This window comes from Lathamus discolor, chromosome 3, assembly GCF_037157495.1.
Source record: "Lathamus discolor isolate bLatDis1 chromosome 3, bLatDis1.hap1, whole genome shotgun sequence".
Taxonomy (NCBI): Eukaryota; Metazoa; Chordata; class Aves; order Psittaciformes; family Psittacidae; genus Lathamus; species Lathamus discolor.
Genome location: NC_088886.1, coordinates 149,157,788 through 149,185,004, shown reverse-complemented (window position 1 = coordinate 149,185,004; position 27,217 = coordinate 149,157,788). Strand labels below are relative to the sequence as shown.

Below are 27,217 nucleotides of genomic sequence, written 5' to 3'. Positions count from 1 at the left end.
TTGGATGGTTGTTTAAAACCGGTTTCCTCGGGGCTCATTTTGGTTATTGAACCACTTGAAGGGTGACAAACAGACCACAAAGGAGGCAGCTGGACCCGGAGACTGAACTTTTAAACTGAAGAGCTGGGAAATACTAATCCTAGAGCAAGCAGAAATGGATTTCCGCAGGTTTAGGGGACCTGAATGATCAATCAGTGCACAAAGGACTCCTTTCATCACTAATGTGGTTTTGCTGGGAATAATATATGTGAGGAAAATGGAGGTTTTAAGCCTTTCTCCAGAGATCCACTGCTTCTCAGAATTACTTGACTGCAGCGATGGTGATGAAGAGGAAATACTAGTATGTGGAGAAGATTTTGAGCTTAATCCTTTTGATGGCTTGCCTTACTCTTCCCGTTATTATAAACTCCTGAAAGAAAGAGAAGAACTCCCAGTATGGAAAGAGAAACAGACTTTTCTGGAAAGTTTGCTTCATAATCAAATTGTGATTGTGTCAGGAGATGCTAAGACTGGCAAGAGCTCCCAGGTCAGTACGACATACTTGGCTGGGGGGGGTGTGTTTAATTATTACTCGAACATTTAATGTTGCACACTTACTGTTATTATTTCACTAACATTACATATTTTGAAAGCAGCAAAATCTTTTTGCCATGAATTTACTATTCACAGCTGTTGCCCTTTACTTGTATCAATATCCAGATTTATATTCTACTAGTATCTGCTCTCTGTTAGTAGTGGGCTGTTGCTATGCTGAGTGCAGTATGGTATTGCCATATAATAACCTCCAGTTAAGAGTTCAGCCACGGTGTATGTACGTATTGAGTTCAGGAGTTCTCAGTGTAGAAACAGCTGTGCAGCCGTTTAGAGTAATCTGAGGTATTAAGGACAGAGAGGGAGAGTGAACTACAGAAGGTGAATAAAGATTAATGTGGACAAAACCAGATTTAAAATATAAGAGCATGTATTTAAATAACATTCTGCAAATACTCACCAACAATTGACACTGACTTTACATTTTTCCCTTACAAACCATTTTTATTTGGTTGATGATGTCTTTTGAGCTTAAGGGTAAGCTCAGCAGTGAAGAATGACACTTCTCAGGCTCTAATCGAAACAGTGTCATAAACCACCAACAAAAATCTCAAACTACAACTTCCTTATTACTAAATACTAAACTTACAAATATCGACCCTTTTCTGAACACTAAAGACCAAACGCACTAACTACCATAGCTTAAAATTCAGAACCAAATACACACATAACCTGAGAAAAACCCTGTATATTATTGCATCTACCTGTATGTGCACTGTAAATTTTTGCTCTGTGTATCACATCACATCTCAACCTGAAAACCTATCCAATACATGCTTTCAAATGTAATACAGAACGTATCAGCTGAAATCCTTCCCGACTGAAATTACAGCTGTATTTCCTTCAGAGAGGCCAAGGCTAAGTGCAAAATATTCAGGGCTTGCTGATAAAATACTAATGCAACCTGAAATAAATCTCTCCTTCTACATTTGGCCAGGCACTATTTTGCTCATTTGGAGAATTCCCTTGCCTTCTCCTTAACAATGACAAGTCATAGAATCATAAATGATTCGGATTGGAAGGGACTTTAAAGATCATCTAGTTCAACCCCGTTCCACAAGCAGAGACACCTTCCACCCTCATAGTAAAGACATTCTTCCTAATGTCTAAACTTCCTAAGTGTAAGCTTCCTAATTTCTAAACTTGCCATTTTATCCTTTTTTTTGCCCACCATCACCCTGAACATCGAGTGGAAATTATCAACTCTGCAACGCCTGCCTTGGATTCAATGCATAGTCTTACTTAGAAAGTGTGGGTTCTGATTAATGCTGGAAAGAAACACAGTGGATTTGCAGGCAGGTCATAAGAGAAGGTGAAAAAAGTCCTCAGGGAATGAAGGATTGAAGTCAGTACGGCTCCTCCTCAGGGAGAAGGAACGGCCTTTCCCTCACTTCAGCCAAGAGCAAATGCTGTTTCAGAGGATACACACTTTACAGAACTCAGGTTAAAAGACAACACTAAAGCCAAGATCTCAATTTACCCTAAACACACAAATAGCCACTAGGACTATCAACTCTGTTGTAATAATATAGAACAACCTAAGTCTGTTACCACAGCAAGCAGAGAATTCTCAGTCCAAATACTGTTTACGAGTGGGATAAGGAGAAAACTTCCCTGCAGGTAAAGCTGTAGGATAACTACTGCTGCAGGGCATCTCACATCTGCCAGAGACTTTGTGCTGGACACTGCTAGAGATCACATCTGGAACTAGAGACATCCTCCTTCCCACTGGAAACTCTGCATTCCTATATAATGGGTACGCACCTATCTCATGCTGGGAATATTTTTTGGAGTGCAAAATCTTTACCCCTTGTGATTGACTTTAATTTACGCAAAACAAGCTTTGTGTAACACTAAACTCCTTGCTAAGAAAGGGTAGCCATTTGAATTGTCCTTAAACAAGTTTAACACATTGCTGGCTAAGTTTTAGACATTTCTAGAAACATAAATAGCTATAGAGAAATAAGTGATATGTGACTCATGCACCTAGGTTATGTATGTTGATTAAGTCAAGGATTTGAAACCTAATATTTTCACTACAATAATATTTATAATGTAATTTTACTTTCTCTTGACACATTCATTTTTTCTAGTGTGGATTTTCTACTATAACTATATAAATTAGAGAGCTACTGTATGCATTTCTGGAGCAGCTCAGTTTAAGTTGTCTTTGCTTAGGGAGTAATTAATCTGAAGTTACATGTATTTACCATGGCATCTGTCAGTTTGAAATCCTCTTCTTCCCAGGACATGTTTCTCATGTCAAGCACTTGAATATGATAAGGCACAGGCAACTTTACTGCTGAGCCAGCTGAGAAACCCCTGATAACGACTGCACTAACATTGCTGGATCCATCAGCAGATGCTTAAGAATGACACTGCCAATGTTCCATGCTCCTCAGAGGCCAATTCTGTCCCTTCTGCTCTATATTCAAACTAACCTGAGTCCAGCTGAGAAATAAGAAATTCCCAGGAGAACCTCCTAGCCCATGTCACTCCAGCACTTGACTACGGAAGAAAGTCTAGGTCTTGACATGTATCAGGGCAGATCGGTGCAGCAGTCACACAATGGGAGCTCATGGTGTTCTAGTTCTGTCTAGTTCTTTTGCATTACAGTCTCTGCTAAACACATCAAATACCAGACACATCTTTTCTTATTTACTCACAGATCCCTCAATGGTGTGCTGAGTACTGCCTCTCTGTTCGCTACCAACACGGTGTAGTCGTATGCACCCAGGTTCACAAGCAGACAGCGGTGCGGCTGGCACTGCGCGTAGCTGATGAAATGGATGTCAATGTTGGCCATGAAGTGGGGTATTTCATCCCATTTGAAAGCTGCTGCACAACAGAAACTATCCTGAGGTTTGTGTTCGGGTTTTAATTCAAACTAACCTGTAGCTTAGAGTTGTTTGCAGCTGACAACACTCCAGCCCTTCGTTGCACTGCTCTACTAACGTGGTCAGGACAGACAACCTAACAACCATGGGGGAGCACTGCTACAGCTGCCAAAGATCTTTACATACAGTATGAAAACAAAATAAACCCCCAACATTGCTTTGTAAAGTTGTGTATAATATTGTAAAGTGCAGATACTGAAGATCTAGTGATGAATCATAAGCTGTAAAAGGCTTGAAGCAGGTATTCTGCGCTAAATTGTAGTAGAGACTTAAGTGGGCAAGGTTATCATCTGTGCAAAACCTCATTAAGCACCTCAGTGCTTAAGCACCTTCATTCTACTTGTGTTTTCTCTATTTTCCAGGAGTCTTCATTGCCATGAGAGAACATGGGATAATCTGTCACTGAGTAAAGCTGGAATTTAAAAGCAATCAAAAATCACGGCTAGAGAAGGGTATATTCAGTAACAAGGGGAAAAATACATTTAGAGCATTTTTAAGAGATAAGAAATGCACTTCATATATGAAATACAGGCAGGCGACAGCAGCAACAGAGGGATTCAGATTTTTAGCTTCTCTGAAAGTTAGGAGATTTATTTTCCCTGCTTCCTTAATATGTCAGGCACAAACTCTAAGATCTAGATCCTAAACCAGCCACTGATTACCAGTGGAGAAGAGGATACTCATCACTTCTGAAAGATCAAGTTCTACTGCTCTTCCTTTTGTGCGTCCTTTAAGAATCACTCTGTAAACCTCATCGTGCAGCACATCTTCTTGCAGCTGCTCCTGATATGAAAGGGAAACAAATCCTATCTTCTCATGCACCGAAACCTGGTTCAAGAATCCAAAATCCTGCTGAGCAAGAGCAAAAAATATTAGAATTAAAACACTTTCAGTATCAGTGGGAATAATACGGATAAAATGAGGAGAGCCTTACGATGTGAGAATGATTTGGGTCGGAAGGGAACTTAAAGCTTATCTAGTTCTAACCACTTGGCTGGGACATCTTCTACTAGACCAGGTAGCTCAGATTTAAACATGTAGTTGAGTCTGTGATAACATCGACAGAATAGACTCTCTGTTCTTATCAAATCTTTCTTGTTGAACAGAAAGGACCAAACTGTCTCCAAGATCCTGAATTAATTTCTTACAGTCACATTTGGATATTCAAACAGAGTTTTCTGTTTGTTTGTTACAGATACTGTACAGATGATATGCTACAAAGGGAAATGATGTCTACGCCTCTTCTGAACTATTACGGTGTTATCATCTTGGATGATGTGCACGAAAGAACTGTTGCAACAGATGCGCTACTTGCCCTCCTTAAAGATGTCTTGCTATCAAGACCAGAACTAAGGCTGGTAATACTCACTGCCCCTCACATGTCCAGCAAAATGCAACAATATTATGGCAGCATCCCCCTCATAAGAGTGGAAAGCAAACACCAAGCAGAGGTTGTCTACTCTTGCAGCATTCAGAAAGACCCCTTTCTGTCTGCACTAAGACTGCTCTTTGAGATACACCATTCAAAAGAGAAGGAAGACATTGTCGTCTTTCTGGCATGTGAACAAGTAAGTTATTAACCAATTCCAATATGTCTGATTTTAATAAAGAAATTATTTACATCTGTGTTTTTATAGGACCTATAATATCTTGATACCGGTATGGAAGACACCAGACACTGCCAGCAGGTTTTATCATTTCAGGTTTTCCCTACAAAGAAGTTATGGTATACATAACAGTGTATTATCTGTACAGAATACATTAATACAAGGAACTATCAGATTTTCTGTAGCCTTAAGGAAACGCCATCATCCTCCTGTGTGATACAAAAAGCAGCAAAGGCAATATACAGGGACAAGGGTACAGATGCAGGAGTTAACATATTGCAGCTATTCTGACATTGGGCATAACACACTTTGTGTTATCCCTGTTCTGCAGGAAGGGACACAGGTCCAGTTTGTATAAATGTCCTTCTGCTCACGAATGTTTTTACCTTAGACGTGCCTACAAGGATTTTCCCTGTGTATTCTCCTTTATGGCTGCAAACTTCCCAACCATTTGTGTACACAACAGCAGGAGGCAAACCTCACTTCGGAGGTGTTGCAGATGATCCAGGAATCTGCATGGACTTGGCTATTCTACATAGGGGCATCTCTGAACCCCTAAAGACAGCATCGACGCTCTAAATTCACCACTGCCAGGACTGCACTATCAGGTCCTTTATAGCTGTCAAAGCAATCTGCCCATCAAGTATATATTTTAAGACTTCAGATTATGATAAATTTAACACTATTATTATTTATCTCTTGATAGCGATCTCCAGCCTTCCACTTTGTATTACTGAATCTGCTTTAGAACAACAAATTCACCTCAGCTCCAGTAGATAATGACTTTTCACAAGCAAAGATAAACTACCATAAACTACCCAGATACTATTGCTTTTCATTGCAAAGAGGGGAGCGGGTATGTAGCACTTGTAATAGTGTTAATAATCACTTGTAAACTTTATAGACACAAATTTTACAACTGATGAACTAATAAACTTTCTGTATCCATTCCCCTATTTAAAATAGGGGCAGTGCTAGAGAGAAAACAGAGTCTGTCCACTTCAAAGAACTGCGAGGAATGTTTTATTTCTGCTTCAACAGATGGGCAAATCCCCCACAATACTAAAATAATAATTCCTTTCTTGCTGTTTGTTAAGAGATTACATAGTTTTCCCTCTCACAAAGAATAGAACACTATTAAGAACTGTTACCACACAGTTCACATCCCGTGCATTCCTGCTTAACTGTGATTTAAAGTTTCATTCTGTTAATGGCTCACTGTTCTCCAGCACTCAGCTGCCTTTTAAACTGAACAAAGATACGAATAAACTAAGAACATGAAGATTTATGCGCTGCCTTGGTGCCAGCCTTGCTATTGGATGCCACTGTTGTATCTTTATGAGGATTTGTATAGAATCCTTTCAACCTATATCTGCTATAAATGTAGTCCCTCCCTCAAATAGCAACTCAATCTGGTTTTTCAGTTCTGAAAGATGTCTGCTAATAAAAACGCTTTTGAAGAAAAAAACCCCTTTCAAGCTGCACAAGTCTATGCATGATTTCTCTATGCATTCAAATGAAATAGTTCACCACATAAATGATTTTATATAAAAAGACTAGAATAACAAACAAAAAAAAGAAACCTTCTACCATTCATATTTGACCTGTGAATTTTGTTTTAAAGGTGATGTTCCATTATCACAGATTAGGGATATTACTAATAACTGGGGGTGAAAGGGGAAATCAACACAAACCAGATTGTAACCTTCACGACACTTCTATCTTCTTAAATATAATAATTAAGGCAAAGTAGGGATGCTTCTGTATAGTCTGATCTTTTTATGTATTGTAATTTGACTAAGGACATAATAGTAGTTTCCAAGTGACCCAAACACAGGCTTCTGTCATTTCAGCCCTTCAGGGATGGGGAGAGTAGGGACTGGAGACGGTCGGAGCAGGGATTTGCTGTGACCTGTTCCGATTCCAGGAGCATCCATGCTCATCACACATTGACCAGCAGAGCAGGTCACCCCATTATAGAATCCTAGAATAGTTAGGGTTAGAAAGGACCTTAAGATCATCCAGTTCCAACCCCCCTGCCATGGGCAGGGACACCTCACACTAAACCATCCCACACAAGGCTTCATCCATCCTGGCCTTGAACACTGCCAGGGATGGAGCACTCACAACCTCCCTGGGCAACCCATTCCAGTGCCTCACCACCCTCACAGTAAAGAACTTCTTCCTTCTATCCAATCTAAACTTCCCCTGTTTCAGTTTGAACCCGTTACCCCTTGTCCTGTCACTACAGTCCCTGATGAAGAGTCCCTCCCCAGCATCCTTATAGGCCCCCTTCAGACACTGGAAGACTGCTATGAATCCCATTGCTTCGCTGAGGTGCACTATGCACATATAGAGAGCTGCCACTCAGGGCACCCTGTGCACCTAACTTTGGTTCCAGCAGAAGATAAATCAATTTGGGCACACCAGTGTGGCACCTGAGTAACTGCTACAGCACTGATCAGCCCTACACGCATACAAACTTGCACCAAACTCTTTGGCACTTAATCACTGATGTGGATGCATCCTATATTCCTATAGGTGTAAACTTTAGTGCCTGTTTCATCATTTCTCAGCCTTGCTGCTCCTGCACTGTATTTGTAGCCCATCTATCTTCACCTGGAGGTTGGTTTGGATATGATTAAAGCTAGAAAATACTATTTTTTAACTTGCAGAAGGAAAAAAGACATTTCATGAAACAGTTCAACTTTTCCCTGGTCTATAGTTGGGGGATACAGCCAGTAAATTCTCATATGTATTTCTCTTCCCTTCCTTTTTTCCCTTTAATTATTAATCAGGTAAGATTTAAATGTTATAGTTTGATACATAGTTAAAATTAATTTTAGAATAAAAGTGTTGCTTTAAAATTAAATACTGAGATTTGTTTTTCATACTGATGAGGAAACTAAAAATTAATCTCTCTCCTGATTACAGGAAATAGGAAAGGCTCACCAAATGATCAGGCAAGAACAGTCCAATTTAAACCCTGACCTTGGAGAACTCATCCCAGTTCCTCTATACCCCACAAAACAAGACCTAATTCCCAAACCGCATCAAGACAAGCAGAAATCCTGCGAAAAATACAGACGGAAAGTGTTGCTCACCACAAGCTTTGGAGAGTCTTTGATTTGGATTAAAAATGTAACCTTTGTCATCGATGTCGGTGTGGAGAGAAGGAAGGTTAGTTGAGTTAACCAGAATCCGTATGCCAAAGATGAACTGTGCATAAGGTTTGTTTCAGGGTGGGGGAAAGGGAAATGTGCAGCTGATAGATTGATGCAAATGGTTTCTAGAGGACCAAATATTTCTCTATTCTTTCATAAATCAGATTCTATCACATTTTAAACATTCAAGTCAACAAAATTTAAATCACTTTAATGGGGATCTCACATAAAAAAACCGAGCAAGAAATCACATTTACTTCCTAAATTCAGTAAGAATGAAAAATTTCAGGTTTCTAAACCCCAGTTAACACTCCCAGCTGAAACTGCCACTCATTTGGGCATCAAATCGATGACGTTTCATTTGAAAACTATACCTCACCTTAATTTTGGTCTATCAGTCCTTCCTCATTATCTCTACAGTATCTTACAGATAGAGCAAAATGCAATTGGTTCTTGGCTATCTATTGGCAGACTATCTGGTTTAGTAGACTAACTTCATCCTTTGTTTAATAATTTAGTAATCAGTGTAGTGCCACAGCTCATTTAATGCCAAGGGATGCTCACACAGGGAACCACTCCTTTTTAATACTGTTTGTTCTCCTTTCAAAAATGTACTTCCATCCAACTACCTCAAAACACTGCAACTGATCTTGATCTTTTACAGCTCATTATAAGTATTATAAGTGTGTCCTCAGTTCTTGTTTCCTACTCCATCTTAGGAAGGATTATTGTTGCTGTGAAAACACTCACACTCGCTTCTTTCATTTATACAAAACTGATGTCCTAGAGAATGAGTAACTACTTACGAACAAGTCATTACATAAACTGGAAAGCTGCACTACTACTGGCTTTGTAACTGTCCTATGTGTTTTGCTAGTCAAAATAAATATTCCAGTAATGGGCAAAAGAAGCAATATAACACAGTTTCTTTATATAATCCAGAATGGAATCATGAAAGTTCAAGTTAAGTCTTCCTGAAATTTTGCATCAGGGATCATTAATCCTGATCAGCCTTGAAAGAAGCTCAGGAGAAGGCTTGGGAACTACCAGGACTTTCCGTTTTCATTGCAAGAAATCAGTGTCTAACACTGATAAACTAAAGGTTCTCATATGGGGGTTATAAACTAACTCAGATTCAAGCAGAGGGAAAAGCTTGTCATATACAAACAAAAGACTACAAGGGTTTCAATTAGACCATGCATAACTCCACTTACTCGTGAAATGACAGTTGTCCTGCGTGATGGAAATGAATCTCACTTCCACGGCAATCTGAAGTCAAAAGTAAAATCCAGTGCTTCCAGTCTTCTGTGAATCAGAAATATGAAGCAATAGGAATAAATCAGTTTCAAGACAGTCCTGATGGACATCAAATCAAATCGCCTCTATCAGTTATGCAATTTTTACACTTTAATTCAATTAAATTAATTATGTCCTAACAGCTGAAATGTAGTCCTCTAATATTCATTCCTCAACAGGTCAAATTCGCATTCGGTCTGGTTGGATGTGAAAGTCAGTTGAACACAGAGGGATCAGGCAAAGTTTTGTGCAGAACAAAATCCTACGTAACTCTTGCAACTGGGATTTATCATAAATCTACCTGGAGGAAGAGAAGTTTGTCCCCTGCACTGAAGCGCATTTTATCTCTTTTATTAAAACCCTGATTAAAGTAGACAAAGTTAATTCAGATGGCATGACCAGAAAATTGCCTTATGTTGTATTTCTATACAGAATCATAGAATATTTTGGGTTGGAAGGGACCTTAAAGCTCATCCAGCTCCAACCCCTGCCACAGGCAGGGACCCCTTCCACTGGAGCAGCTTGCTCCAAGCCCCTGTGTCCAACCTGGCCTTGAGCACTGCCAGGGATGGGGCAGCCACAGCTTCTCTGGGCAACCAGTTCTAATGCCTCACATATGAACATCATGGTGGTCAGAACAATGACTGAATCAGCTCCTCAGCTTAATTAAAACAAAGCACAATTAAGAAAAGAATAAAATGGGGCATTGTACATCTTTGATGCAGTCCTCTTCTCCTGCACTGAGGTGACAGATTTCAGTATTGAGATAAAAATCTGGAGTTATGGAACAAAATGTTATCAGAATATGAAATACATATATTACCTTTTTTGATGCTATACATTTTGTGCTCTGATAAGGTACATTTCTTCAGAAAAACACATTTCTCTTTGAGTCTACTTACAGAGTTATTGAAAACTTAAGTGTCTGTCGATTGATCAAAGTAATGATTGCTCTCATTTCCAAGCTGGTGACATAGGCAGCGTAAAAAGAAATGAACCTGTTACTATGCTTTCTGTAAAATGACTTGGACAAAAATTCACTACAGATCATTCTTATTTTTGTAGTCTTCACTTATTTATCTGATGCTTGATGTCTCTTTCATTTAAAGGTGTACAATCCTAGAATCAGAGCAGACTCTGTTATAACGCAGCCTATCAGCAAAAGTCGAGCAGAGATGCATAAACAAATTCTGGGCATGTCTTCATCAGGTAGAATTATTAGCTCAAAATTTACATCCATTAGCTCAAACTGTTCATAGAATCAATGCAATGCAAAAAAGAAAATAAGGTGATTTTCCTGAAATCTCTTTCAGGAAAAATCTTCTGCTTGTATCCTGAAGAATTTACATGCAAGGAAATGAAACCACATCTACCAGCCAAAATACAGGAATCAAAATTAACGAGCATGGTGCTTTTCCTGAAGAGGATGGATATAGCAGGCTTTGGACACTGTGACTTCATAAGCAGGCCAGGTAATGATGTTGCATCCATTTTCCGTGTTTTTATTATTACTTTTGCATTTAAAGATTAATTTTTTCCTATAATACTCATTACTGTTCCTTACTGAAGAACTTGTAGTAATATTGCCACTGCTTTTACCACTCACCTGCTAGAACAGTACACAATACCATAGTTGCACTTAGAAAAATGGCAGGGCGTATGAACTGTTTGCTCAGGAAAAGGCCATAAAGTATCTGAATGGAATTGGAATGAAAAAACCTCAAATTTAAGAAAATCAATATTCCAAGTATCTTCTCATCGAGGTTTTGATATTATGTTCTTTGGACCACTAAAGAGAATTTGTGTCCCTTTGCAGAAAGCATTGTACAGCTATCTAACAAAATACATTCCTTTAATCAAAAGTTGACACCACAAATAAACTACTGTTGTTACCTAGGAGATACATTTGGAGGAAATCAGCTTTCTTCTTATCCTCTAGCATCTCCCACCTCATATTGACAATAAGCTGTTACTTAGGGACAATATTGCTTATAACATAAACCCAAATAAACTTTCAATGCTAGACAGAGAATAATATGTTGGATTTTGAGAGGAGAGTGTGAAGAAAGTGGTTGCTTGTTTGCTTCATTTTTCTGAGTTAATATTTCAGGGCTTTTTCTATAGTAGGGTATTCTCTGTTCTGACCTACCATAAAACCTAAGCACCATTGCAAGTCCTGCTGTTGATTTGAAGCCCATTAAAGTGAAGGGAACAGCACTGATTTCACTGGTTTCATGTGACCTATTGCTGCCTTCATTTATGATGATTTTCCAGTGCAAATAGGAATAATCCTTATATTATCCTCCCTTTCCTCATCTACATACACGAAATAAGAATGATCGCTTGTCTTCTACATGTTGTGCACTGCCATTAGTTAGAAATAAAGAGTTTAATTCCGGCTGTTGTGATAGATTGCAAGTGGAATTTTGAAGTAGGATTTATTCCACTTTTCCCTGTCTGCCTGTTTAGCAGAAACATTCCCAAAAGACGTGTGGAAATACGTTGCCAGTCTGAGTGGTAACTAATCCACGGCTGATGAGGATCACAGTAAACGGACCTTGTGTGTGTCACCTCCTGTACTGAGTTTCGGAAACCTTCATGGAAAATGGTTGTGGAATACAGTTGGCTCCCATTCAAATGTGTAAAGCGTGCAACTAAACAAAAGAAAATATAGTCTCAGACATTTTAGTGCTTTTATTGGATAAAGAAAGTTGCTCTTGAGAATGAATTAGTGAAGTTACATTAGGAAAAGCATTTGGTGTGTTTGGATTTAAAGGCACAATGGAGGCAGTTGGCGTTCAGAGAGAATGAAATGTTAGAGGCACTTGAGGATTTCACAGCTGTAGGAATTCTAAGTTTTGTCTGTATTTTTGAGATAACGCAGCTGAAGAAAGCATCTCGCTGACATGGACAAAGCAGCAAAGACATTTGATGAAAGCACCAGCTTTACTTGGATGGACATCAGATATGAGAAAGCTTTTGCTAACCAGATCAAAAGTGTAAGGTCAAGGTACTGTGAAGTGTGAGGAATTATTGAAACAGTGTGAGGAGCTTGGACAAAGTGTTTGAACAAAACCTCCCACAAACACTGTAGGGGGTCCACAGAAAGGAGATGAGAAAGTACCCAATGTCCTGGTCTTCTCCCCATCTCAAGGCCCCACACCATTAAACATTTGAAAGTGTCTAGCACAACTCTTCCTTTATAGCAGGATAGATCCCACATGGGCTTTCTTTGCCTTGGGACTTCCTTTTTTCCACTTCCAAGCAGGCAACTTCTTTCTTACTAACACTTGAGTTCTATCCCTACCCCAGGTCTCCAGAGATGACTATAAAGCTCACACTATCAGAATACAGACAATTTGAAGTACCTGGTGTGAAACACATTTGAAAGAAACAGGAATGCTGAAGTAAGCAAATTTATAAGGGGAGTTAGTTATTGTATCAGGCCAACTTACAGAACTCAAAACACATTTCAAGCTTTTGAGCACATAAAACCTCCTTTTGGACTCTTCATCCTCCTGAGAGCTCTGGCCCAATGATCTCAGCCAGGGAAAGCCCAGGTTTTCTCATTCTGTGCTGAGATAGACCCAACCTGCTGCACACACTCAATGGCACACTGGTCTCCAGGGGCTAAAGAAGCACAACATCCTCCAGCAGAAGCAGAGACTGACCCTAAAGTCACACCACGAAGTCCCTACTGCCCAGCTCTGGTACCCAGTTAAAGGGTAGCCCTGAAGTCTTTCTTTGCTAGTCATAAGGTCAAATAGATGTTACACCTTTCTGAATTATGTACTGCAGGAGTATTGCAGAGAAGGCAAAGAGAAGGAAAGCATCCTCTCTCGAGCAACAGATTTCAGCTTTCCCAAAAGGCTTCACTATCTTTGCTGCAGTCAGCTTAATTGCACAAGCCTTCTGTAACCTGAAGTGATGAAAAAGGCTGAGGAAGGGTCTCTGAGATGGTATACAGGCTTAAGTGAAAGAGATGAGCAACCAAGTTCACAAAAGAAGCACGGTGGCTTTTCTTACCCTAAGAAAACTCTTGGGCAAAACAGTTCTTACTCACATTTACCACCAAGGTATACAAAGCCAATTTGCCCACTCTCAACCAAGCATGGCACAAGATCAGCTGGACCAGAAAAGGAACCCCACAAACAAGCAAACAAAAAGACATTGCAGGGTTCCTGTGTGCTCTCGTTTGACCTGGCCAAATACCAAGTGCTCTTCAGAGCACACAGATACTAAAAAACCACAAATAATCCTTTCTGTTTCTCACCAGCACAGCTTGTCCTGGGCTTGCATATTCTGTATCTCTTTGCCTCCTTGGACTTCATTTCCTTTTGAGTACAGGGTGTAAACACATTGCAGCCTCTCCCACATGCCACACATAGTACAGGCTTTCCTATGCTGCGCTATCCCAGTATTTAAAGTGCGGCCACAAGGAAGATGAGACTCCCGTTATTCAGAGAGTCCCATGGAAAAGACAAGAGGTGACGGGCACAAGTTACTCCTGGGGACATTCCAACTGGACACAAGAGGAAAATTCCTCACAATGAGAACAACCAATGATTGGACACTGTTAAGATCTGGCTGGACAAGGCGCTGGGATATCTAGTGTAGGTCATGCTTTGCGCAGACAGGTTGGACCAGATGACCCTTGAGATCCCTTCCAACCTGGTTCCTATGACTCTGTGCACCGTTTCTGTTCAGCAAACATTCTCAAGTTCTCTTTGCATTGAAACAGGTGGAGAATTTGGGGGTTTCTTTTAACCCAAGTTGAATTTCTCCTAAGCAAAATGCTGTCTTCGCTGAGATGACAGAGTCACATATGGCCATGCACAAGTGAGCAAACATACCTAAAGTACACTGAAACTCATAGCAAGAATCCAAAGAGAAATGTACTTCACTGTCCGTTCCCTGCACATGAAGGACAGAACCCAGAGCAGATAAGTAAAGAAACAACACTCACACCAGTAAAACATTGTCTTTCTGCTCAGCAACAATGTGCACGAGGGGTTTTTCCTGATGCTCTTTGAGGAAAAATAAAAGCCTGGGTTAACTCTGACTCATTACTGCACTATGAAAGCAACAAACATGTCAGGCTTACAGCTGACGTGTTTAATTCACGCTATCATCGAGATGAGCAAATGCAGCTGCCTTGTTCCCATCTTCAGAATCCATGGGCCATTGGAAACATATTTGGCACTGCAGTGCTGAAGTGCATTATTCCAATTCCTGTGCCACTGTCATAAGGATGTGGTTACGTTTTTATCAGTTAATCAGCCACGTCTTTACTGTGTGATATAATGGGACAAAAGTGCTCCTTTCCCCTGGATGGCAGCAACATTGCGTGTTTTTTGTAAATCACTGGAAAAGTCCTTATTTAAACTATGAAAATCAGTATAAGGATGAAGCCATGGAAAAATCCCGTAAGAAATCAAGGCGAAGGCAGTTTCCAGATTCAGCATCTGTGCAGATTTACCATAAACAATTTTCACCTTAAACTATCAGTGGATGGTCATGGGTACCGTGATGCTTGAGAGCGACGCTATTATAACCCCACTGAGAACAATATCCATAATGACAACAGTTGTATAAATAGATATAATTTCAAATGGTTTCAGCAACAAAAGTCGTCTGTGTATTTGTTCGTTAGAAACAGACTGTCAAAGACAGAAACTCAAATGTGCTGTGTATGATCTGCTCACCAGAGATCCCTTCATGGCAGATTTAGTACCTTAAGTTCGCTTGTTGATTCTTTGATGTTTTAATTTCTGAATTTAATGCACTGAATTGTATTATGTATCTCCCAATGAAAGGCTCTTTAATAGCATGGACATGGCCACGTACCTCAAAGTCTGGCCTGCACAAATCGTGGAAAAGCATAAAAGGAACTGAATGAGATAAGAAACAGACAGCAAATATCCCTCAGGAAGCAAAGTATAGGCTGGACACCCTGACCTTTAGCAACAGTCCCATATCCATCCGACAAGGGGCATCAGGAATGGGAATCAGGGCAGTATGTATAGCGTAGTAACTGAGCACACACCACACTCAACATAGGCAACTGGTTAGAACAGGGCACTGGTACCATAAAGGGCATCCCTAAACTGAGAAGGGGTAGCCTAGTGCTGTTAAAGCTGGACTCTCAAGTCATTTACAAAGAGCAATAAAAGAAAGCAAACTGATTAAAAATATATTTTGTGCCATTTTCTAATAATCTTTAAATGACAAGGCCAGGTTGGACACAGGGACTTGGAGCAAGCTGCTGCAGTGGAAGGTGTCCCTGCCCGTGGCAGCAGGTTGGAACTGGATGAGCTTCCAACACCATTCCAACACCACAACCTATTCTGTGATTCTATGATGAATGGGAAGACTACAAAGAAAAGTAATTTTTAATGATCAACTATAATTTCAAAGAATGGTTATAGAATTGGTGGCTTCAGAGCATGACAGACTCATAAAACCCCTACCTCAGAAGTTATAGAGGGGAAAAAGGAGAATCAAGACGAAATCTGCACACAGAAGCTGGTCCTGGCAGAATAAAAACCTTTGGCATTCCATTTCTCCGTATCTTCAGTTTGCCATCCACGCAGCAATGTTAAAACACAGTAACAGAATAAACCATTCCCCAGCACTATTCTCCCTGCAGTAATTACTCTGGCAGTTCTTCACGCTGTTAAGCCTAACAGGAGCTGGAAAAACCTGCAGTTTGCCAGGCAGTGAATCAGCTCTTTAAAGACAACATCCTTCCACCTGACGTTCATGTCAGCTTGAACTTTGTAAGTTATTTCTCTGGAAAGCAAAGATCTATCAAAGAAAAGATATTTTACAAACTCAACATTTTCACAGGGTAGGAGACCAGAACACACGACCTGTAGACCTATGTATAGCACGATGTAGTGGTTAAATGCACTATTAAAAATCATGGAATTAATGATCTCCAATCCCTGTCTCCAATATTCACTTATTACAGAGCATTGGGCAAATCACTGAATCACTTGGTTCCTTATGCACCAAGAATAATACTTCTGTATTCATTTTATAACACCTTAGGCACTTCAATTTCAGCCATGTAGGATGTGATACTGGAAAGACTAAAGGTGCAGCTACCTGTAGAAACATAGCTGTCATGTCAAAGTTATGAGGAACTGTGAAATGAGGAATATCATTTTAAATCAGCTTGAAACTCTCAGATAAACGATTTCAGCCCTAACTATAATATTTAGTTACATATTTGCTTTAGTAAGCCTCGGAATGACCAAGAGTAGGATGTGTATATAGAAACTGGTCCAGAGCAGCCCAGTCTTAAGCAGCCAAAGAGCACAAGCAAGGGAAAAGAAATATCAGACAAGAAGATACCTTTTAAACTCCCAGGGATGTGACAGTTTCTTGTTGAAAGCACAAGACACATCTTCAAGGCTTTGTTTTAACTCTGCTCCCATGAAAGCAGCAGTCAACTTGCAAAGCCCCCTATGGCAGCAGTAGTTGGTGTTGGCAAGGACTCCTGAAAATAATGATGCTTGCTAGAAATCACCATAGGGCAATACAGGTTTCTGTTATTTAAGGAAGAGCTTTTCCTACCTAAATATTTGCACTACTTTTGTTTCATCACAGTTTGGATTTAAATAGGAACGATACCGTAGAGAACACTCAACTGAGCACTTGCTGCTCTTACAATGCCTTTTTATTAATCTAGTCCCTCAAAAACACAGACCCATACCTGAAAGCTCTATTTCTCTGTTACTGCTCCTTCACCTGCTCTAATCTTGCTTTACTATCTTGTCCTTTCTACCACAATAAAACACCAGGAGTCTTCTTTTCCTTTTCTTTATAACACTCACAGCAAACTAGGGAAGTAATTTGTGCTGATAAATCTCAAGGCAACCAACTCTAGGGCATAAACACGCAAATTACTGATGCTATCAGGGGACTGAAATTGGCTGCCATATAACCATCTATTTTGTAAGTTCTAGCACAAACCACTTTGTTGGTTTCTGGAAATTAGCTTCCCATGATTTCCTAGTAATTACTTTATGTCTGAATGACTGTTTTTAATCTCCCTGTATTTTCACTCACTGATACGCATTTCCCATCACTGTCTCTTACTCTTCATCAGCTGTTACTTTTAACTTCTTTAAACTCCCTCAGCACTTTCTTCTCAGATGCCTTAGTTTTGGCAAGGGATCATCTTTTATCCTACTAAACCTTGTGTGTATGGTAACGTTCACCCTAGACAGAAACCCCTAGCGCTGTTCAGGCAGAGATATAAACTCTAATGATGAAATGAAGCAGATCCACAGTTTTAACAGGAATTTACAGACTCCTGAGAGAATTTATCCAAAAACAAATAGCGAGTGTTTCAAAATGAAGTGAAGTCACAGCACCAACAGATTTACACACTGGAGAAGTTCTGGAGAAGCTCATAAAAGGGGAATTAACAAACTATCTTTTCCCTTCACATAAGTACAAGGGCTTGTAGGGACAGGCCAAGGGGAATGGCTTGAACCTGCCCAAGGGGAGACTGAGCTGAGCTCTTAGGCAGAAGCTCTTCCCTGTGAGGGTGCTGAGGCGCTGGCACAGGGTGCCCAGAGAAGCTGTGGCTGCCCCATCCCTGGCAGTGCTCAAGGCCAGGTTGGACACAGGGGCTTGGAGCAAGCTGCTCCAGTGGAAGGGGTCCCTGCCCGTGGCAGGGGTTGGAGCTGGATGAGCTTTAAGGTCCCTTCCAGCCCAAACCAGGCTGGGATTCTGTGAAAAGGGTTAAAACCAGCAGGTGCTTCCTTGCTTCCCGTTTTACTTTTGTATTGATTTCATTATAAGCAGTCGATTACAGAGTGATGGCAATAGACTGCCAGCTCACTGCCAGCAAAGGAAAAACCCAAACTCAAGATTTTCTCGCAGGAAGGCAGAGTGCCTGAAGCGCTTGGCGTTATGGTTAAATGTGACCTACCAGCTCCTTACAGGCTTGCTTTGCTTTTAATCTTCATGATGCTGGAGTAGCCTGCCAAAGAGAGGTTCCCTTTCATAATTAGTTCAAGCAAGAACTTCTTCCTAGTCATACACTAATGAAGATACAAGAACAAACACGCACCCTGCTGGGGGGGGGGGGGGGTAGCTGTGGTTGTGGTTTGATTTGTTATTAGACTTTTGGACATTAATATGCAAACAGAAGCAGTCCACAGAAGCCTGTAAGATTGTCAGTGCAGTCAGTAGTGTCCCCAGTGCTGGGTATGTTAGGCTGGAGATGAAGCCAAGTCCCGCTGTAGTGCAATTTCCGCTACCAAATACTAGAATTTAACTTGCTATCCATAAACCAGAGAGAAAATATCCAGCAGTTCCTGAAACTGGAATAAGGAGAAAGTTGCTGCAGTGATAGGAGAGCAGGTATGAATTTAAATGAGCTGGCACTCCTTGAAAATATTGACCATTACAATGAGAACTGGCATAGAAATCTACCTTTGGAAAGAGCTGGGAGGAAAGAGCCTTCACACTTCACAAACTTCAATGTCTTCCATGCTGTTGCTACACTTCAGAGAGTGTAGGCTTGACAACTTCTACTCAGCTTTCAGGTTCACCCTCTGTAGTCCCAGGCCTGAAGCTACCATGGTTGTACATAAAGCTCTTCTAGCTTGTTTTGCCAAAGGGACCTACTTCCATCAACAACGTATTTCATACAGACCTGCTCAAGTTCTCATTTTAAGTACCGATTTGCTTAATCCTGTCCTTTCAGACATGTTATCTATACACTGCAACTGTTAAGGTTTGTTCTTTCAGTAGAACAAAGCGTTGCTGAGAAAACACTTCAATTAATCCCCTTCGAAATCTGAAGAAAAATCATAGAATAAGGCTTCACATTCCTCTGGCACCATTTACCAAAAGAAAAAGCAGTCATTAATAGTAAAGGGCTAGGGGATACATAAGCCGTTTCTGCCTGCAACTGCTTCAGATGCAGCAAAGCACAAAGTAGTGGGAAAAAAGATGGTAAAGGAGAAATTCAGGAAGATGCTTAATGAGAAAGAAGAGTCTTTGTCAAACTCCTTTGTATTTACTCCCATCCAGTTGAGAGGTTCAGAAGAGCTATTGCAAATGCCATCTTTTGGCGTACTAAGAAATATCTGATAAGATGCAATGATGGCTGATTAAAAATGCAGATTCATGTCTGTGTGTATAAGCCATTTTCTTCAAATCTTGTTGACTGTATTCGCTGTCATCCATGAAAGAGGAAGAAAACACTATGGCTTATGGACTCATAGAATAAATTAAGTATACCATTGATCAAAACTGAATCAACTGCACAATTAACCGAATTCATTGCTGGTAGTCCAGCAGCCTTTAGAAAAAGCACATGTGGACTACTTTATCCTGAGAGCTCAATGTTCAACATGTGCAGGAGAAGATCTCCCTACTCAATACTCCTGGCAGGCCTCTGCTTGGGTTCATCTAACGTCTAAGATACAAACCCCATCACTTCAGTCTTCATTCTCCTCTGCTTTCACTGCTCAGATGCCCATCTTAAACACTAGCTCATGATTTCCTTCATGTTTGCCTCTGTTCAGTGTCTTTTACTCATGCTCCTTGCACATTGTGTGGTCCAAATTCATTTATTTCCTACTTTTTACCCAAATTAGTCTCTCAGCCTACCTAATTATTTTCCTATATTCACTCATCGTTTTTTCTGCCTCACTGTTCTCACTTCTACCTACGGAGGTTTTAAGGAAGTTAGAACCTATAAGAAGGGAAAATGGAACATTGAATTTTATGCAGTGAGAAAGTAAAGCCAATTGCTAGGGAGACACTGTCTTTTCTATGTCCCCATTTTTTTCTGATATCATGAGAAACTACGTAAAACAATATTAACTACAAAAAGGCAACCAAGTGAACTCCAAACACGTGCGAGAATGATGAGACAGCTACACGTTCTGCAAATGGTTGTCTTCTGGTTATAATCCTCTTTCCTAGAGCTGTTGTGTATCCCTCAGCCCCCCTCAAATGCGACCACCCCTCTTTAAAAGGAATGAACATGGACACACAAAAATACCTGGACAATGCCAATAGTGGGAGGAGCTTCTGACATGGGGTGCAAGTATCCAACGCTGTGTCTGGACTTTAGACAGAACCTGCTCTGACACAAAGAAGACCAACAAAGTTATTTGCAGCCCTGTAATTGTTACCCCTTATTCTCTTCCTCCAAAACGCCCCCAACCTCCCACTCATCTCATTTATTACTTTTCATCTTGCTCATTGTCAAATGATAGAAGCTGACCTTATCATATAGGGATGCTGGGGATGGACTCTTCATCAGGGACTGTAGTGACAGGACAAGGGGTAACGGGTTAAAACTGAAACAGGGGAAGTTTAGATTGGATCTAAGGAGGAAATTCTTTCCTGTTAGAGTGGTGAGGCACTGGAATGGGTTGCCCAGGGAGGCTGTGAGTGCTCCATCCCTGGCAGTGTTCAAGACCAGGTTAGATGAAGCCTTGTGTGGGATGGTTTAGTGTGAGGTGTCCCTGCCTGTGGCAGGGGGGTTGGAACTGGATGATCTGGAGGTCCTTTCCAACCCCAACTATTCTATGATTCTGTGATTTTCACTCAGGAATTACACAGCTGAAAAACCACAATGAGAATTCAGCCCCTCATTCATACGCAGTCATTCTCAAGAATTTAAATGATCTTTGCTCTTCATCAGCTCCTGAAAGCCTGATGCAGGCTCTGGAAGACCTCGATTATCTTGCAGCCCTGGATAATGATGGGAACCTCTCTGAATTTGGAATTATTATGTCGGAATTTCCTCTGGATCCACAGCTGTCAAAGTCAATTCTGGCTTCATGTGAATTTGAGTGTGCTGATGAAATGCTCACCATTGCGGCCATGGTAACAGGTAAATCACATCTTACTGCTTGGCTTGTGCCCCTTTCATACAAGCGCAACCCAAAGACAAACCTCTGTTATTCACATCCCGCTTATTTCAAGAAAATTAATATCTTTGGCTGTTTAAGTCTTGACTTTAAGCATGCATTGAAAAGCAAGTAATGAATTTATATGTAGCACACCATTTCCATGCTCTGGCTGCCCCATTAGCTTCCAACCTTCTGTCAGAAAGCACAACATCCCTTCAAAATGAACCTTCTTATCTCATATTCGTGTACATTTGTTACAGACTAGAGCAGCAAATTAGAGGAAGTTCTAATGATGAATAGTGTTGAACTGTTGAGCCACAAAGAATTACTTTGTGATCTTGTTTCTTCACATCAGATATTTTATACAAACAACATAACCTTAAGCATCCGTACCATTCCTTCCTGATGGATCCTCTGCTCTTAACACTGAGACAAACCAGCTGGCCCCAAAGACTGCGCACATGAAGTCTGGGTAGGGTTGTTATCTGTAGAGCTTTTCGTTAGATGTGACAGACACATAAACCAACACATAAACCCCAGATATTTAAAACTTAATACATCAAAGATGCACAGAGATTTTAGGATAACTGAGAGGACAATGACTCTATAAATTCAAACAGCAAATAATGATGACGACCTCTTGGAATCCCACCAGGCAGTGCAGGACAGAGCAGATAGAATCCCAGCCTGGTTTGTGTTGGAAAGGACCTTGAAGCTCATCCACTCCCAACCCCTGCCCCGGGCAGGGACCCCTTCCACTGGAGCAGCTTGCTCCAAGCCCCTGTGTCCAACCTGGCCTTGAGCACTGCCAGGGATGGGGCAGCCACAGCTTCTCTGGGCACCCTGTGCCAGCGCCTCAGCACCCTCATAGGGAAGAGCTTCTGCCTAAGATCTAATACCTGAAAGCTATTGACTGCTCAACACCCGAAAGCTATTGACTGCTCAACACCCACTTAACCTTGCCTGTATTTTGGTATGGCATTACTTTCCTCTACCCACAGGGGATATCCTAGACCCAGAAAGCAGTCTTAGGCAGCAAGGACATGAACCCACAAGGCACCAAGCTGCTTTAGCTGCTTTTATGGAACAACCTGGTTCTATGCCCAAGCTGGCTTGATTTTCAACTGTGGGCCAAAACATGTATAAAGTTTTTAAGCACGTCCAACAAACGTCAATGACTGAGCACAGGCACACCTCAGGTTTCCTAAAGCTCAACCAATCTCGAAAGACACAGTTACGTTGCACAGCACCACAACACATGTAAAATGCACTGAGGCACAAATTTCAACATACAGCACCAAATTAAGGTGTTACATCCATAGATGTAGTTTCTTTCTACATTAAAGAAACCACATGCTTGGATTATGGATAAATTGGATCACGCCATTCTGAAGCATTTTGGCAGGAGAAAACTGCTCACTTTCATTTGTGTTAGGGCAAAAATTAACTAAATGAGATTGAAAGGACATCCATATAAATAAGACCTTAGTGAATGCAACAGATTCAGTTCTTTATCAGCAATCCACTGAAGGCTAAAGGGAACTGAGGAAACATAATAAACAAGAATTCCAATGGAGTTAGTACTTGTGCATGCACCCATGTGCCTTAATAACCACTGGTTTGATGTTTTTCCTAAGCTCCTTGTTGCTTCTTACACGCACCTCCTGGAACAGAAGAGATTGCTCTTACTTGCTGGCGAAAGTTCTCCCACCCTGCAGGAGATCACTTTACTCTTATCAATGTCTTCAACGCCTTCAAGGAAGCCAGCACAAACTCCACAAGCCAATGTAAGTGTACCCAGAGCATGCAACGTGAAGCAAGTTGTAAGCAGTTTGGAACAAAACAAAAGCTTGAGCTGTCATTGCTGGTGCTTAGTTCATAGGCCCTCTTTGAATGATTCTGTCTAGAACTGCTGACTTGCAGGGAGAAAACAGAGACAGAATAAATAGAACAGTTTGGGTTGGAAGGGAACTTTAAACTCATCCAGTTCCAACACCCTGCCACAGGCAGGACCACTTTCCACTAGAGCAGCTTGCTCCAAGTCCCATCCAACCTGGCCTAACCAGTACAAATGAGTATTAGTTTCAGGTTTTTAACTAGCCGAAAATGACCTAGGACAGCATACATCACGCAACAAAGATACCTAAACACTATTACAATGGTCATTTGAAGTGACATTGTACAAAACCAGAATGATGGTTCTTCCTGTAACAGCACATAATCCAGGATTAAGATGTAAAACAACACAAACACAGGGGAGGGGCTGGGCTCCGCCAACAGCCTCACAATTCTGGTGGTTTTGTGATAGCTTTCAACCTAAAAGAAAGTTTAAAGGGCAAAAAATCAAAGTTCAGATTTACAGGAAACCAAATAGAAGCCAGGAGACAGAAGCTCTTCACAGCATTTCCCTGTGCGCAAGCATCTTGCTCAGGTTCATTTAGCCTAAGCCCAGTAATTAGGCAGAGGAGCGATGAATTTGCCTATGCTAAGTAAAAGCTTAAAGGACAGTAAGGTTCCTTCATGTTCAGTCATGCTGAATGCTGGAGAGATGCAAGAGAACCTGTCTTTTCCCAGCATGCAGGATCATTCATCACTAGCACTATAGGTGTGATTCCAGTTCCATATCCTGAAAGCCTGGAAGCAGAGCTGCTACTCCTTTTACCCTTTACAGACCAAATAAGAGATGTTGCATAGTTTTATTCAGAAAGATACAGTTTCAAATCTGTAAAACTAAGGATATCAAGTATTGCCCCTCGCTTCACATCAGTGAGCCCAAGCTGTCCATACAGCTCTTGCTACCTCAGTATTGACAGCTCTGACGCAGCCGCTTACTGTTTTGATCTGTTGCACCAAAGAACATTTCACAGAGCAGTATCTCCATGGATAGTACTCATCAGTAAGACTTTGCTTTAAGCCAAACCTCTTTTTCCCTCCACAGACTACAGCACTGAGAAATGGTGTCGTGATTATTTTCTAAGCAGCTCTGCACTGAGGATGGCAGAAATTATCAGAGCTGAACTAGTGGAGATAATGAAGCGAATTGAACTTCCCATTTCAGAACCGGACTTTGGATCCAAAGAAAATATACTCAACATTAAGAAATCTCTCTTATCTGGTTACTTTATGCACGTAAGGAAAAATGCTGTGGTTTCATCTTACTGCATTGTTATGTTAGACAGAATGCTTTCAGAGAACTCAAGTTAGATACTGAAACCTTGCTCAGCAGAAAGGATAAAAGCCTTTTTTTCCAGTGTATCAAACACTTGGGCCAATTCCAATCTTCTCTCTGGGGTTCAGCTATCACAGCATGAAGCCCACACACTTCACTGCAAGAGGAAAACTGTCAATATGCCTTTCACTCAAAGAACTATTTCACTTCAGAAACCTCTTTAACTTATTCTCTCTGACACTGAAAGTCGTTGCTGTGAAAATGTCCTGGAAAACAAGAACCAACTTAGTATGTTTAGGTACACACAACATACAGCTTCCTTCATCTCAGTCAAAGGAGGTACCCTAACTGTAACTGTACACATAAATAAGATCGACTTATTTCAACTTCAAGACATGCTTTCCTTCACATCACCTAATAAAATGACCCATCCAAACTATCCTACTTCAAGGGGTGCACATTGTGTTTTAAAGCCTTCCAATCCTTTAATACATCAGTTTCTATACAGACCCTTCAAAGCCAAGTTCAGAAATTACTGTATAAGCCTGCCCTCATTTGCTGCAGTTTCCTTTCAACTATACAGGTGAACAATTTCTTTAACTCCAAGGCTCCTTTCATAGTATCCAGACACTTCTTTCCCACAGATATTTGGGAAGAATACTGATATTAGGCTCTCCAGTTCAAAGTATCTGAATGCAAGTTTAATTCCTGGTTTTAATGCAATAGGCAAACAATGATCTATACATCTTCTACATCCAATGAAGTAATGGGCAACTCTTGCATATTTGTTTTTTAGATTGCTCGTGATGTAGATGGCTCAGGTAACTACTTAATGTTAACTCACAGACAAGTGGCCCAGCTTCATCCTTTCTCATCTTATTATAACAGCAGAAAGATTCCAGAGTGGGTTTTATTCCATGAGTTTAGTATATCAGAAGACAATTCCATCCGAGTAGTCTCCGAGATATCACCTGATCTGTAAGTTAACAATGATGAAACTGTTTCTTCAGCCATACCTCTACCACAAAAGCATAACTTAAGTCACAAAATTGATAAAGATATGTGTTGCACATTGAGAACAATGCTTGGAGAAGGCAGCTCCCTTAACTCTGTCATAAAAAATACCCAGTCAGAATCCCAGCCTGGTTTGTGTTGGAAGGGACCTTCAAGCTCATCCAGCTCCAACCCCTGCCACGGGCAGGGACCCCTTCCACTGGAGCAGCTTGCTCCAAGCCCCTGTGTCCAACTTGGCCTTGAGCACTGCCAGGGATGGGGCAGCCACAGCTTCTCTGGGCACCCTGTGCCAGCGCCTCAGCACCCTCACAGGGAACAGCTTCTGCCCAAGATCTAATAGCCGAGCTCTCATCGCTGCAGGGGTGAAGAAATTGTTGCTTTTCACACTTTTCATATTCCCTAGTGAATATATGGGGGATAAATGTAATTTCGTTGTTGCCAGTATTGTTATGTCACTGTGTGTAGCTTTGCTTGATGTCTGCTCTGTCATTCAGAACACTCACTGCATTACAGCTCACAACCGTTAAATAAGGGAAGAACTGTGATCTCACACCATCACTATCCTTTTCATGCAAACCAAAACATCATGTAAGCCAGCCTTTTGTATTTCTTAACGTGCTGATCTGCTCAGGTACCGCCATTGTAACTGTAATCAATGCATCCACTGAAAAAACACCTGAGAAGTGGCAAAAGTTTCTTAGAAGGTAAAATATACAGCAAAAAAAAAGCATCAAGGAAGAGTTAACAGAGCAGTGTACTCATAGATTAATCTTACTGGAAATCTCTGTTCCCTGAAAACCTATTTTCCAGCAAATCTTTCTCGACATATTTTATGTACCCAGCCACCTAAATCATTCCATATCAACTGTTTATGGATTCAAGAGAAGACTAGTCTTCCTTCTGCAAAAATCTCTTTACATCAAGAATATACATTTCACTGTCCTATCTTTTCTATTTCCAATGCTTCTAAGAAAGCCTTTTTTTATCATTTTATTGAACCACAAATATGTTCAAATGCAGAAAAATTACTATTTAATTCAATCGGCAGCATTGAGACCTGAATGAACATCACCTGAAGCATGGACTGAGTACCTTGTCAGTCTCCCAAAACCGCACACTATTACTACATCTTGCAGATTGTTTGAGTTGAAACACCAGCTTTGTAGCATGCTGCTGATGTCTTTTGTACAAGCCTGGAAATAGCTATTCAAACATTTCCAATTCAATTAAAAGATATTCACAATGTTTTGTCTTATTTCCTCACCAGGTTCGTGGAGCTGGTTCCTCAGTATTACTTTAGCAATCTTCCTCCCAGTGAAAGCAAGGATATTCTGCAGGAGGTGATCAATCACTTGTCACCTGCCTCAGCCATGAAGGAGGAACAGAAAACTGATGATGACAAAGAAAATGAACAATTTCCCACTCCCACTGAACAAAGATGTATTATTCAGTGAATTCAGACTGAACCATCATATATTGGACAAATACAAATAAAAGCAGTACATGAAATATCCATCTCCATCTTAATCCATTAAATCATTTCAAACTTTTGAAATAAATGTATTTAACAGAAGAAACATACAGA

The 27,217-nt window shown here is 40.7% G+C and overlaps 1 protein-coding gene across 2 annotated transcripts; it reads left to right on the top strand.

The window, feature by feature from the left end:
• Positions 1-248: 248 nt before the first annotated feature.
• Positions 249-27,215, top strand: DHX32 (DEAH-box helicase 32 (putative)). Of its 2 annotated transcripts, none has more exons than XM_065672464.1 (11): positions 249-526; positions 3,260-3,453; positions 4,684-5,056; positions 8,030-8,275; positions 10,665-10,764; positions 10,869-11,027; positions 21,239-21,430; positions 23,123-23,236; positions 24,388-24,578; positions 25,415-25,596; positions 26,900-27,215. In XM_065672464.1, the coding sequence occupies exons 1-11, from the start codon at positions 257-259 to the stop codon at positions 27,084-27,086; spliced, it is 2,208 nt and encodes a 735-aa protein (XP_065528536.1). In that variant the 5' UTR covers positions 249-256; the 3' UTR covers positions 27,087-27,215. The 2 variants fall into 2 exon arrangements, with proteins under 2 accessions (XP_065528536.1, XP_065528535.1); XM_065672463.1 differs by having other exon boundaries at positions 23,087-23,236.
• The last annotated feature ends 2 nt before the right edge of the window (positions 27,216-27,217 follow it).